At 39.5% G+C, this 15,134-nt stretch overlaps 1 protein-coding gene and 1 pseudogene across 1 annotated transcript; both read left to right on the top strand.

The window, feature by feature from the left end:
* Nucleotides 1–101, top strand: LOC120912613 (annotated as a pseudogene).
* A 2,865-nt stretch (nucleotides 102–2,966) lies between these two features.
* LOC120947024 (urokinase plasminogen activator surface receptor-like) lies at nucleotides 2,967–14,024 on the top strand. The gene is made up of 3 exons (XM_040361945.1): nucleotides 2,967–3,350; nucleotides 8,914–9,030; nucleotides 13,000–14,024. The coding sequence occupies exons 1-3, from the start codon at nucleotides 3,299–3,301 to the stop codon at nucleotides 13,203–13,205; spliced, it is 375 nt and encodes a 124-aa protein (XP_040217879.1). The 5' UTR covers nucleotides 2,967–3,298; the 3' UTR covers nucleotides 13,206–14,024.
* The last annotated feature ends 1,110 nt before the right edge of the window (nucleotides 14,025–15,134 follow it).

Below are 15,134 nucleotides of genomic sequence, written 5' to 3'. Positions count from 1 at the left end.
AATATTTCCTGCATGGCCTAAAAATTGGAACGATACAGAGAAGATTAGCATGGCCCCTGCGCAAGGATGACACACAACTTTGTGAAGCAATCCATACAAAAAATAAAAATAAATTGTTGTATAGCTGAGATGGCCAGTGGTCCAGTCCTGTCACTAATTAATCAGGACAGTATGTTTTCTGATGTCAATTTATGGAATTTATTTGATAACCAGAGCTCCTTATGTGAATTACTCCTTTAGAACAGAACACAGTCCCACTTAAATTGGCAGCCGTCTTTAGAATATGCTTCAATCAAAAGGTTCTAATCATTAATAGTATCCACGGTGAAATCCTCAGTAATATGTCTAGGCTTTACAGAGAATATGGATGTCAGGCTGTGGTTCCCATGCATGGAACAAAAGTTGATGACAAATAGTTGCTGAGGGTACAGTGCATTGCCAGATTTAGCATTAATAAAGTGGTTAAAACCTGGCTCATGTATGACCAAGTATAACACACTGCACTATTAAGAACAGAGTATCTAACTGATTGTATTGTCAGCAAACAAAGTCAATTGATTCAAGGGGAGCCGCATATACTGTATACATTACCACCCAGTGGAATCCGTTGGCTGTCATACTTCACTGGATCATTGCTGAGCCGAGGTTCAATTTCACATGAGCCAATAGTTCCCTGGCTCAAAGAGAGATTCTCTGAACAAAGGCAAACCTCCTGGGCACTGTCACTTGATCTACGGCAATCGCCGTTCACAAAGTATGGCTGGGGTGGATGCAGGAGCGGACGCCTTCCAGCCCGCGATACAGTTTGGATGGGGAGTTGCATGGCTGGGGTCATGTGACTGCTGTGACGTCAACGCATTTTGCTAAAGGGATAGTGTAGCTTTGTCTGGACGGGAAGGGGCTACGAGCTGTCAGTCCCTTATATTGGCAAGTCCATTCCGACAGCTCCACCCCTAAATTTTCTTCTAAAAGCGAACAATTATGCGATCTTCCGTTTTTCTGTGTTAAAGTGCTCTACACCTAGGCTGAAAGGGGCCAATGGTCCTCCGACTTATCTCCCTTGCATATCTGGTTATCAGAATACAAGGCACTATTTCTCCTACTGACACCAAAGATGGGGCACTATTTCTTCCACTGACACCAACAATGAGGCATAGTTTCTTCTATTGACAACATAAAGTGCTATTCCTTCAACTAATATCAGTGATAGGGCACTATTTCTCCTTCTACTGACCACAGGTTATTCTCAAGGCTAAGCCATTGTTGTTCCCACTGACCCTGGAGCATTTAGACCAACACAAAGTGGCACATAATTTTAAAGTGGAAGGAAAATGATAGATGGTTTTCAATTTGTTTTACAAATAAACATCTAAAAAGTGTGGCATAAATTTGTATTCAGCCCCCTTTACTCTGATACCCCTAACTAAAATCTAGTGGAACCAATTGCCTTCAGAAGTCACCTAATTAGTAAATAAAGGTTTGTTAGAGAACCTTAGTGAAAAAACAGCATCATGAAGGCCAAGGAACACACCAGACAGGTCAGGGATAAAGTTGTGGAGAAGTTTAAAGCAGGGTTAGGTTACAAAAAATATCCCAAGTTTTGAACATCTCATGGAGCACTGTTCAATCCATCATCCAAAAATGTAAAGAGTATTGCACAACTGCAAACCTATCAAAACATGGCTGTCCACCTAAATGGACGGGCGGGGCAAGGAGACATTATTCAGAGAAGCAGCCAAGAGACCCATCATAACTCTGGAGGAGCTGCAGAGATCCACAGCTCAGGTGGGAGAATCTGTCCACAGAACAACTATTAGTCATGCCCTCCACAAATCTGGCCTTAATGGAAGAGTGGCAAGAAGAAAGCCTTGTTGAAATGAATAAATAAGAAGTTCTGTTTGCAGTTTGCGAGAAGTCAAACATGTGTAAGAAGAAGGTACCCTGGTCAGATGAGACCAAAATTGAATATTTTTGCCTAAAAACAAAACGCTATGTGTGGTGAAAAACTAACACTACCCATCACCCTGAACACACCATCCCCACCATGAAGCATGGTGGTGGTGGCAGCATCATGTTGTGGGAATGCTTTTCTTCAGCAGGGACAGGGAAGCTGGTCAGAGTTGATGGGAAGATGGATGGGGCCAAATACAGGGCAATCTTAAAAGAAAATCTGTTATGCCGCGTACACACCATCACTTTATGTGATGAAAAAAAATGACGTTTTTAAAAACGTCACTTTAATTGACCGTGTGTGGGGGAAAACGTCGTTTTATGTCTTGTAAAAAACGACCAAAAAAAATTGAAGCATGCTTCAATTTTATGTGTCGTTTTTCAAAAGTGCACTTTTTACTTCACAGAAATTGACCGTGTGTAGCAAAAAACGTCGTTTTCTAAGACGTTTTTTCATCCACGCATGCCCAGAAGCTACTTATGAAGCAAGCTTCAATGTTAAAACGTGGTGGAACGTAACCTCACTTTGCAAGATCATTCTGAGAAAACGATGGTGTGTAGGCAACTTCGTCTTTGAAAATTGAAGTTTCAAAAACGTTGTTTTTTACTTCACAGAAAGTGTCGTTTTTTTTCATCACATAAAGTGATGGTGTGTACGCGGCATTAGAGTCTGCAAAAGACTTGAGACTGGGTCGGAGGTTCACATTCCAGCAGGACAACGACCTGGTTTTACAAAGTATTGACTCACAGAGGCTGAATACAAATGCACGCCACACTTTTCACATATTTATTTGTAAAAAAAAATCATTTTGAAAACCATTTATCATTTTCCTTCCACTTCACAATTATGTGCCACTTTGTGTTGGTCTGTCACATAAAAATTCCAATAAAATACATTTACGTTTTTGGTTGTAACATGACAATTGTTGGAAATTTCAAGGGGTAATAATTTATAACGGCACTGTAGTTAAAAGCATATACAACTGTTTACATTGTCTTGTTAAAGGATAAACAGACCCTGACCACCATACTGTACATTATTATCTTAGATACCACTGCCCCATCATTCTTTAAAATTAAATTATTGATAGCTCAGTGTTTCTGCAGTTCCATAGGGTTAACAGTGTGCAGAACTAAAGGAGATCAGGAGGAGGTTGGAATTGGAGATTTAAGCTAGGAGTCTTTTTTTCAAGGGATAATGTCAATGACATGAGCTTCTAATTGGAAAGATTTGTCTTTATCAGTGTGTGCTGCCCCCCTCAGCACCAGATTAAGAAAAGATGTTAATCCTTGACTTAGCTCAGGCCCATCTTCACTAGACTGTGGGGAGATACAAAGACGTGTTACCATGCAGCTGGTGCACACCCTTCTGCTTCTCTTTGCATTCAGTATACAAGAAGGTAAGTGTTTTTTTTTTAAATGTTGCTATAATTGTCTACAGTGGCATGTGAAGTTTGAAATCCGTAAGAAAATAATTACTTTGCTTTACACCTGCTCTCATCATTATGTATAAGGTCAGCACGTTCAACTAAATTTCTCCTTCTTCAATGAAATTAGCAGCTTTTGTTAAAGACTAGAAGTAGGTTATTACAGCTTGTGGAAAACAGTTTTTAAACTGATGACAGCAGCCAATAGTATTCCAGCGATTGTGTTTCTAGTGCACATTACAGGTAAGCAAGCACATTACTGTCAACTAGGGTAAACTAGCTTTTTCTTTATCTTTGATTTATTGTATTATATCAAGCCTGAATCAAATACCATGTAAATGTTTAGTAGGGTGATGGCATCTATGTTCTCTAGAAGATGAACAACCACAGCTAGTGATAAAAAAGGCCATTTCAAAGGTAGAGTCTTGATGTATGATTGTTAAACAATCAGTTCACAAAATGATATTCAGATGTAGGCGGAACTTGGGGGGCCCGAGTCAGATCTTGGCTTTTGATATGGCTTGGATGCTCCTTGATAAAATTATTCACGTGTTGTCCATCTTGGAGAATTGTGTTCTTCCACCCATTTGTGTATGTTCCAGCATATCTTTAACCATGATAAAAGAACCATTCATAATGGCCACCTGGCCATAATGGGAGCTTACCAACAGAGTCCTCTAGTAATATCAGAATTTAATAAGAAATGTATTATTCTGCATCTCTCAAGAATGTAGACAACCTAGTTGGACTGATCCTTCTAGAATAGATGTGTGAGGTTGCTTTACTAAAAGGGTAGAGTGTGAAATCTGGTGCAGCTTTTCCATTCTAACTTCAGCTTGTTCAATTAAGCTTTGACAATAAAATCTGAAAGCTGATTGATTTCTATGCAGAGCGGAACCAGATTTTGTCCTCTCCAGTTTTAGTAAATCAACCCCTGTTTCCTTACAGCCACTTATCACAATCAAACCTGTAATGTGACATTCATGGAATTACTGTTTGAATTTGTTGGCAATGGGGCAACAATAGAATAGAAAATACAATAGAAAATTCTGACACTTGATACATCAGCCCCTTTCTTTATCCACTTAAGCCAAACTTCAAACTATGGCCCTCCAGTTGTTCAGGAACTACAATTCCCATCATGCCTAGTCATGTCTATGAATGTCAGTGTGTTACAATGCCTTATGGGATGTGTAGTTCCACCACAGCTGGAGGGCCGTAGTTTGAGGATCCCTGACTTAAGCCCCGAGCCTGTTTTTCAGATTCGGGATTTACAAGACTAAAACAGTTTTTTTTGCTAGAAAATTACTTAAAACCCCCAAAAATTATATATATATATTTTTCTAACACCCTAGAGAATAAAATGGCGGTCATCGCAATACTTTTTGTCACACCGTATTTTCGCAGCGGTCTTACAAGCGCACTTTTTTTGGAAAAAATTAACTTTTTTGAATTAAAAAATAAGACAACAATAAATTTGGCCCAATTTTTTTATATATTGTGAAAGATAATGTTACGCCGAGTAAAATGATACCCAACATGTCACGCTTTAAAATTGCGCCTGCTCGTGGCATGGCGTCAAACTTTTACCCTTAAAAATCTTGATAGGCGACGTTTAAAAAATTCTATAGGTTGCATTTTTTGAGCTACAGAGTAGCTCTAAGGCTATAATTATTGCTCTCGCTCTAACGATCGCGGCGATACCTCACTTGTGTGGTTTGAATACCGTTTTCATATGGCGGCGCTACTCGCGTATGCGTTCGCTTCTATGCGCGAGCTCGTCGGGACGGGGCGCTTTAAAAAAATGTTTTTTTGCTTTTCGCATTTATTTTTATTTATTTTAGAATTTTTAACACTGAAAAAAAATAAAAAAAATATCACTTTTATTCCTATTACAAGGAATGTAAACATCCCTTGTAATAGAAAAAAGCATGACAGGTCCTCTTAAATATGAGATCTGGGGTCAAAAAGACCTCTCCCGCCACCGATAACGGCGATCTCGCGGCGAATCCGCTGTGGAGACTGCCGTTATCGTTTACATGGCAGCCCACTGTAAAGGTGGATATCCCGGTTCTGGCAGCAGCTGCTGCCGTTACCGAGATATTCAGCTTTAAAAATAAGACATATATATACAGTGGGCTGTCGTTAAGTGGTTATTCTATGACATGTTTCATAGCTACAATGGTTAACTGATTTTTTTAATTTAATAAGATAGTGTGAAGATAAAACATAGAAGACAGAAACTGTTTACAATCAATTGGGTGTTAACTTTCATCAATTTAGACAAGTCAGAACAATGAAAGGTTATTTGGGTTTGGTAGCTATAGCAGCCGGTTCAATGCTCTTTGCTTTATTAATGGAAACTCTCTGGAAATAATTATTGCAACTGCCATTTTTGTCCTATTATGAGCTCAGGGATTGGCATCTTTATACTTGCTGTGACGGAACCGTCCCAGCACCCAGTTTTGGTGCTTCCGTCAGTATATTGCTTTCTCCAGTCTGGACATAGGAACCAGATATTATAGTCTCAGCATACAAGACTAGTTGGCAATAGCTTGTATGAGAACTGGAACTGTTTATTAAATCTCAGACACATACTTTATACCCCACAGGAGAACAATCCCCTCCTGATCATTTTACCAGAACAATATAAACTATAACTAGAAACTTAATTAACATGAGCTAAGTAACTAGTCACTTAAACCAGCCTAGGTGACTCAATGTTGTGATTAATCAGACAATAGGTGACCGAATTAACAACTAACCATGGGACAGACATGTTTAACAGAAAACACATAACTACTTAATAAACAGACAATAGCAGGAAACCACCAGCACCAGGTGGCTTGCTGATCATATTAACACCTGCCAAGAGTCTCTCAGTCTGAAATGGTGGAATCAACTTCTCTTCATACATTTCTTGAGGGATATTCTTAAAAGAAATTTACTGTTCCATTTTGAAATAATCCAAACCACATTCCTAACATCCATTAAGTAGTTGTCCATTATTTTCTCGGTCACCCTGTGCCCGTAATAGACACAGGGTAGCTTACACAGAAGAGGAGCCTGGGGAGCTGAACAAGGAGTTTCCCGACCTCTCTAAAGTAAGCTGGGTTCCACGAGCCCCTCACCCAAAGTGACTTCCATCACACTTGCTTCACCACTAAGTGAGTCCTTAACTTGGAAAATATGCATAAATTAGGTGTTTTGACACATCATACTTGTTCCAGGTCAGTAAACAGTGAAGATTAATATGATAGGCCCAGGACTTCAAATTGCAAGTCAGCAATGGCAGCTCCTATACGTCTTTACTTATGAGATTCCCTTGAAATCGTTTTTTCTGTGCTCTTTCAAAGATTTTTTTTAGACACCTTCCCTGAAACCTATCCCCATATGAACTTGGAGCTTCTAACTTACAATGTGCCATGTATGACTTTTTCAATTCTGTGGTTTTCTGTTATTTTCTGTATATATCTACAATTTTTATTGCACTTTATTTAAAAAGCATAGAGGTTACACTAGCTATTTCATAACCAAGTGCAGTGTAAGAAAACATTACCCGAGTTGGTCTCCTTACAGTATAACATAATATATTTTGCTAATCATGTTTGTGCCACTATGTGAGTATAGTATAGTATAGTATAGTATAGTATAGTATACTGTAGTATAGAACAGAACATATTGGCACTCATAGACTAGTCCTAGTTTGCCTTTAATATTTTACTCTATTGGCATCAATTTGAAGTATTTGGTGTAAATTAGGGCTAATAATCTCTGTTGACTTATTATACTTCAGAGTATCTTCAAGAAATATTTATTTTTTAAATGCTGAGTAAAAAATACTATAGTATATTATTCCAGTTATAGTTCAACTATAAATAGTTCTGTTCTAATTGAATCTGTTTGAAATCTTCAGGACTTTCTAGAACTACACGTGAGCTATTTTGTGCTCATTAGGGTATTTTACAGATGTTGACATCCTCTGCATCCTGTCAAAATCCATTACTGCTGCATAGTTGCAGATTCGTCAGTGTGGGCTTCTATCCAAAGGCAATAGTTTTCAGGATAATAAATATACTGATCTTTGACTATTTTAGTTACCTTGTAGGAGCAGTAGTTCTTGGCTCACCTTAAAGGTGATGCACTAACCCAGCTGGAGCCTTCAAACTTTCTGGAATAACAAAATAAGCAATACTTTTATTTGTAAAGTGCATCCAAATGTTACATTGTAAAAAAAAAAAAAAGGACATTGAATTAAGAAATTTAAAGGCTAAATGTTTAAAAAAAAAACAGCAAAAATTGTAATCAATAAATGCAATAAAGCGGAGATCTGCCTTCTGTGCATATTGCTCGTGTTCCACAGCAGAGTTCATATAACACATAATCGGCTTCAGCTTAGACAGTGGGGGAGGGATATATCTTTTCTTCTGGCCACTCCCCCTTCTAAATTCATCATTCTACCTATATAGTATGTTTGTTTGTCCTGGGGACTATTGTCACCAGAAACAAAGTGATAAAAAATAAATCATTTTTGAGTTGTCACCAGAATATTAGATGGGAGTAAATCTTCCAGTGAGCAAGTAGGAAACTCCCCCTCATTTAATAGATATTTCTGATCACTTATTTTTCCGACTCAAGGACAAGAAGTGAAGGTAAAGCTACGCAATTGAACAAAGACAGCAAAAATAAAAAGGACAGGGGGTTTTACCCTTCCCTACTACATCAAAATTCAAAGAATAGATTTTTGTACTTGCAGTAAACTTCATTACTTGTAATTCTTTAACCACTTCAATACCGGACACTTTCACCCCCCTTCCTGCCCAGGCCATTTTTCAGCTTTATGCACTGTCACAATTTGAATGACAATTACTCAGTATTGCAACACTGTACCCAAATTAAATGTTTATAATTTTTTTGAGACATAGCATTGTTTAGGTGGTATTTAATCACTGGTAAAAAAAATTGCTATATAAACAAAAAATAAATAAAAAAAACTTTGATTCCGTTATAAAATTTTGCAAATAAAAAATCTTTGTTCATAAATTTAGGCCGAAATTTATTCTGCACATTTATTTGGTAAAAATAACCCAAATCAGTGTATTTAGTCTGTCTGAAAGACTAAACAGAAGGAGAGGACAGGGGAAGATTCCAAAATGATGATGGGTGGCCATAGCAGACCTGGTGAATTCTATTCACAAAGCAAAACCCAAAAATATGTATAGGTTGCTATAGGCAACTTCTATTTCTTTGAATAGATGGCAATATGGAGATAGGAGAAAAACATAGGGGGCAGTTTTTTTTGTAATAACATATACCATACAATATACATTTAATTTACAAGTGACAATAAACTATACCAGAAAGGATTAACTATGACCAACACAACTCTCCAGTCACCTTAAAAACATTAAGTAGAACTAAGTAGGATTTCAGCCCTGGCCATTTGGAGTGCCATTATAATGGACACCTATGTGATTTACATATCTGTTATATATGATTGTGGAGTTATTTTATACAAATATATTTCTTCTGCCAGGCAAAGGCTTACAGTGTTTCTCCTGTGTGGGTTCCAATGATGAAGAATGTAATCGGCAAGGTTCACAAGAATGTCCCAGAGACTCAGATGCATGTGCCATAATACGTGGCCAGTCCAGTAAGTAATTGCAATCTTTGTCACCATTCTGTGCTGCTTTGGCTATTCTCTTATCATTGTTTTTTGTTCTCTTATGCCGCGTATAAACGATTAGATTTCTCATGGGATAAAATCCGATGGAATTTTTTCGTCGGAATTCCGAAGCTGACTTTCATCGACCGTCCAAAACGCGGTGACGTAAAACACTACGACGAGATGAGAAATATTAAGTTCAATGCTTCCGATAATGCGTCGACTTGATTCTGAGCATGCGTGGATTTTTCTCCAATGGAATTCCACACAGTCAATCGGAATTTCCTATCGTTTTTTTTCCTCATCTGAAAATTTTAAAACATGTTCTATTTTTTTACACCAATGGAAAAAAGTCAGATGGGACCCACACACGATCGTGTGTACACAGCATTAGATTTTGGTTGATACTGGAGAGCTCAATTAGTTTTTTTTATGTCTCAGACAGTCCACGGGGGGAGGAATCTGGTAGTGCGCCTATTGAGAATGGGGCTCACTTCCCTTGCTGGATTTCTACTTTATAAAGAATGCAGCAGGAGGAATGAGACTATTTTTGCTGCAGCAGAAGTGAGACTTAAAGCAGTGAAACCATTGTTTGGAATTCCAGCAAGCAGATATCACACCATATTCCCCAAGTGATAAAGGAGTACATAGATGACTGAAGTGTGCCAGGATCAGCCAAAAAAAAAAGTGGTTTCAGGTCCCTTTTAAGCTGTTTCATGTTGATTAAGAAAATCAGATTTACTATAAATTTATAATTCTAAAAATCTAAAATAGCTGTGCAACGATCAAGGGTTAACGCCGTTACGATATTCCATTCCACCAACCCACGACAGCTTCCGACACTCCACAATCCAGCAGACAGGACCCATTGGATTTCCCCTAGAAAACGAGACACACAGCTCTGTTCTCTGGTTCCAAACGAATAGCTCTTTAATGGGGAAACTCAGGCTTCTTATATACAGTCAGTAATAAAATAACAATGGCTTAACTCCACCCACAACATGACACAAGGCACTCAATACACATTTTTAGTCAGACTTTCTGGCACCGATATGAGCTAATTACTAACCATTCACCCAGACGACATGACGCTTGTATTCTGACAGAGGGTCTGGGGATGTCAGAATACCTGACAGCCTCCGCACTGACCCTGACAGCATCCGCACTCTCTCACTTCAGCTCTTCCTCCAGACAACTCCTCCCCAGCTGGGCTAACCCGTGAGTATTTAAGGAGGCCTGTCCCCTGCCAATCCAGGTTGGGGATTCGTCAGGGTTCCTTAGAATACCACAGGCAGCTCCACTTCTCCTCTCCTCCTCTCTTTCCAGATCTTTCTAGCCAGCTCTAGAAAGAAGAGGGAGGTCTCAGTGATGCTCCCCGTGAGTCACCAGCTACTACCCTGAGCCACTCCCAGCCCAGAATGAAAACAAACAGGCCTAGCTTCAGCTTGGCCTGCCTAAATTTTCCTACTCTCCAGGAAAATCCTCACTCTAGCACCTACCTAACTAGAGGGTGATACACTTTTTTCTTCTGGTTTTAAGTAGTAAAACCTGGTCACCTCCCCGCCTCAGTCTGTGATTAGATAATTAAGGAACAGCAGCTGAATGATGAGGTCTCCTCTCTGCCTAGTCTGCTCTCTCCTCCTATAAGCTTACCTCTTAGCACAACATTTGCATGCAGCATACCTAATTTGCTCGTAGTGCTTTCCCTTCCTCTCCCAATTTGTTATAAAGCACAGAAAATTACAAGAGACGTATACCTAGACAGGCCATGCATGGTGCCAATTTCTTTCCTGCAACCTGTTTGCACGATTCTCCCATTAACACAGACAGTGTTGAAAGGGGAATCAGGAATTGTCTTCTCATAGCGAAGAAAACAGTAATGTTTACTAGTGGCTATAGCAGCCAGAAGCAATAATTGCAAGAGAATCTTGGCAGGCTGGTTGTACCCAAACATGGAAAACATGGAAATCGATGGTCAGCCGCACTCCGGATAAACTTGAGGAAGTTGTCTTTATTGATAAAAGCAAGACATGTACATCCAAAGATACAGTCACATAAGGGGACAATTAGTGCTTAGTCATGGCGATTTCCATGTTTTCCATGTTTGCCTAGTGCATTGCCAGCACCTTGGACTCCTGGGAGGTTCCTCTAATTGTCTGCTAAAGATCCACCTGGACCGGTGACTCCCTTCCCTGGTTGTACCCAAGTTGATCGATCAATCAACTTGGTACATTTAGTCTACCCATTAGCAGTTAGATTCAAATGGCCTAAGTCAAATTCATGTAATATTTTTAATGCACAATAGTAGTATTTACATTCATGGCCGAAATTGTTGACACCCCAGAAATTTTACCAGAAAATCAAGTATTTCTCACAGAAAGTATTGCAGTAACACATGTTTTGCTATACACATGTTTATTCCCTTTGTGTGTATTGGAACAAAACAAAAAAAGGGAGGAAAAAAAGCTAATTGGACATAATGTCACACAAAACTCCAAAAATGGGCTGGTCAAAATTCTTGGCACCCTTTCAAAATTGTGGATAAATAAGATTGTTTCAAGCATGTGATGCTCCTTTAAACTCACCTGGGGCAAGTAACAGGTGTGGGCAATCTAAAAATCACACCTTAAAGCAGATAAAAAGGAGAGAAGTTCACTTAGTCTTTGCATTGTGTGTGCCACACTAAGCATGGACAACAGAAAGAGGAGAAGAGAACTGTCTGAGGACTTGAGAACCAAAATTGTGGAAAAATATCAACAATCTCAAGATTACAAGTCCATCTCCAGAGATCTAGATTTGCCTTTGTCCACAGTGCGCAACATTATCAAGAAGTTTGCAACCCATGGCACTGTAGCTAATCTCTCTGGATGTGGACGGAAGAGAAAAATGTATGAAAGGTTGCAACGCAGGATAGTCCGGATGGTGGATAAGCTGCCCCAAACAAGTTCCAAAGAAATTCAAGCTGTCCTGCAGGCTCAGGGAGCATCAGTGTCAGCACGAACTATCCGTCGGCATTTAAATGAAATCCTATGACAGGAGACCCAGAAAGACCCCACTGCTGACACAGAGACATAAAAAAGCAAGACTACAGTTTGCCAAAACGTACTTGAGTAAGCCAAAATCCTTCTGGGAAAACGTCTTGTGGGCAAATGAGACCAAGATAGAGCTTTTTTGGTAAAGCACATCATTCTACTGTTTACCGAAAATGGAATGAGGCCTACAAAGAAAAGAACACAGTACCTACAGTGAAATATGGTGGAGGTTTAATGATTTGTTTGGGGTTGTTTTGCTGCCTCTGGCACTGGATGCCTTGAATGTGTGCAAGGCATCATGAAATCTGAAGATTTTCTAAAGGGTTTTAGGTCGCACTGTAGAGTCCAGCAGGACAATGACCCCAAACATACGTCAAAGCACCCAGAAATGGATGGCAACAAATCGCTGGAGAGTTCTAAAGTGGCCAGCAATGAGTCCAGATCTAAATCCCATTGAACACCTGTGGAGAGATCTTAAAAATGCTGTTGGGAAAAGGCGCCCTTCCAATAAGAGAGACCTGGAGCAGTTTGCAAAGGAAAAGTGGTCCAAAATTGCAGGTGAGAGGTGTAAGAAGCTTATTAATGGTTATAGGAAGCGACTGATTTCAGTTATTTTTTTCAAAGGGTGTGCAACCAAATATTAAGTTAAGGGTGCCAAGAATTTTGACCAGCCCTTTTTTAGAGTGTTGTGTGACATTATGTCCAATTAGCTTTTTTTCCTCCCTTTTTTTGCTTTGTTCCAATACACACAAAAGGAATAAACGTGTATAGCAAAACATGTGTTACTGCAATATTTTTCTGTGAGAAATACTTGATTTTCTGGAGGTTCCAACAATTTCGGACATGACTGTATTTCTTAAATATCAGTGCGAAGCTAATCCAGTATTAAAATGTATATCACTGTACTGCCTTGTGTTTTGTGCAGGTGGAGTGATGAAGTCCTGCTCCTTCAAGTCATTCTGTGACCGGGCACTGCAAGGTGGCTCCAAAGCTGCTGGTGTCAACATCCAATGCTGCTTCTCCAACAACTGCAATAGTGGCACCCAGGGATCTAGTAAGCAGATCAGTGGCAGCTATGCACGTCTTCTAGTGGCCCTTACGTTAGGTTTCTGCCTCTTGGTCATCAGCTGATAGATTGATGTACTTCAACTCAACTTTATCAAGTCCTTGCCTACCAACTATGAACACATCTGAAAAGGTACAGATGGAGCAAACTTGTTTACACTCAAGAAGTGCCGCTATGGAAAGCAGATGATGGTTTCCTGACTTTAGATTAGGCGCACTAAACAACACCAAAGAAAGAACCCTAACTGGTGTTTAGCTAACTTCTGGACTGCATAACGCTTAACCAACCTCTCAACGAATTGTCTCTACAATTGGTTAAAGGACTTGTCCCCATTTGAAAATTGTTCTTGGGTTGATGTCCACTCAAGTCAAGATCCATGGGTGTCTCCATGGTAACCAAAGCTATGTTTTTCATTAGGAAGACTGAAGATGTGCAAAGATCTGTTAACAGTAGCAGCCAATCAGAATTTAGTATATTTATATCAGGTCAGAAAAATGCAATTCTGAAGGCTGCTATGGCTATAGTTGTAAAAGAGCAGTGTGTACAGCATGCTATTACGAACCATTTGTGAAGTTTTTGGCAAGCTTTGAGCAACTTTGTTGAAGCCTCTTCAGTTCCAGTTTGGGAAATGTTAAAGTGGATGTAAACCCGATTCATGAAATTTGAGCTGGGCACATATATCTGCAGTATTTTGTTATCTCTCTTCAAAGAGCTATGTCCCGTAACTCTCTCCTGACCTGTTCCTCTGTTATCAGCCTGATAACTCCTGAAAATTCTCGGACACATCAGATAAAAGCAGCCTACATTTCTATCCGGGGAGGTTGGTAAAATAGATTAGCAGGGAGCTGGCCCTGTTACAAAACACCTCTGAGAGTCTCTGCCTATGATAAGAGGGGGTGTGTGCCTTTCCTCCAATCAGCAATGTTATCTATCTTGGCTGTATGCCCAGACATCACACTCTGTGTTAAACAGGAAGAGAACATTTTCTAACATGATCTGAACTTTCTAAACAGTATATAAATGCGAAGACAGCAGATATATATGTAAAACCTATGTAGGGAGATTTGGTTCATCTCAGTGTATCATCTGAGGCTGTTCCCTTCACTGGGTGTATGGAGGGTTTACATCCACTTTAAATAAAGATTTTGACATGAGTGCTTATACATAAGCAACTAGCAGGTTTCAGTAGGCTTCCAGCGATAGTGACCGTATTTATTTCTATTTTTCATTTATTGTTTAAACCCTCTTAAAGACTGCCTAACGTACATATACATTACGGCTTTCAAGTGTATACCCGGATGCTGCCTGCTGCTACAGGCATCATCCTGGTATCGTTTTTTTTTTTTGGGAGACTGTCAGCTTTTTTGTAAGTGGCCAATTTGCACGCATCAGTGCCGCATGCATACACAAACGGTGGTTGCATAGCAACCCCATTAACTTGAATCAGTTCCCTTCGGTGGTGGTATTGCCTTTAATGTTTTCTATGGCCGTGAAGCAAAGCATTGCAATCTCAGCATGTGAACAGTCCTGAGTGGCTGTTTGTCCTTGTTCAGATGGGTGGTTGAAGGGCAGTAAAACCACTGCTCAATCGTTTGCTTTTACTGCCCCTGGTCATACATTTAAACAAGCCCTAATGCCCAAACTGGAGATAAAGGCTTAAACAAAACGTGCTGCAAGCTCTGCAAATACTTTGTGAAAGTTTTCTATACACATTGCTCTGATATAAGCTGAAGCCTGTGTGAACAAGGTAACATGTCCATTCCTGCTACAGGCACAGCAATACAGTATGTAGAAAAATAACTTTGGCCTCCTATGAAAGTGTCTATCTGAATGGAAAGTTCTTGCATTCCCTATGACAACCAACCAAATTCCTGCTGCCATTTAGTAGATTCAATTAAAATTGTGACTAATAGGAACAAAGTAGTTTGCTTTTCGTTACGTATACATTCATAAATGAGGCCAGTACTGTTTTATGGAATGTGTAGTCTGATCTT

The sequence above is a fragment of the Rana temporaria genome, chromosome 8 (assembly GCF_905171775.1).
Source record: "Rana temporaria chromosome 8, aRanTem1.1, whole genome shotgun sequence".
Lineage (NCBI taxonomy): Eukaryota > Metazoa > Chordata > Amphibia > Anura > Ranidae > Rana > Rana temporaria.
Note: the sequence above shows the minus strand (reverse complement) of the source record. Positions and strands in the feature narration are given on the sequence as shown.

Coding starts and splice junctions, on each gene's coding strand:
- LOC120947024 (XM_040361945.1), top strand. CDS start 3,299: ATGCAGCTGGTGCACACCCTTCTGCTTCTCTTTGCATTCAGTATACAA. Junction 3,351..8,913: donor TGCATTCAGTATACAAGAAG/GTAAGTGTTTTT, acceptor TTCTTCTGCCAG/GCAAAGGCTTACAGTGTTTC. Junction 9,031..12,999: donor CATAATACGTGGCCAGTCCA/GTAAGTAATTGC, acceptor TGTTTTGTGCAG/GTGGAGTGATGAAGTCCTGC.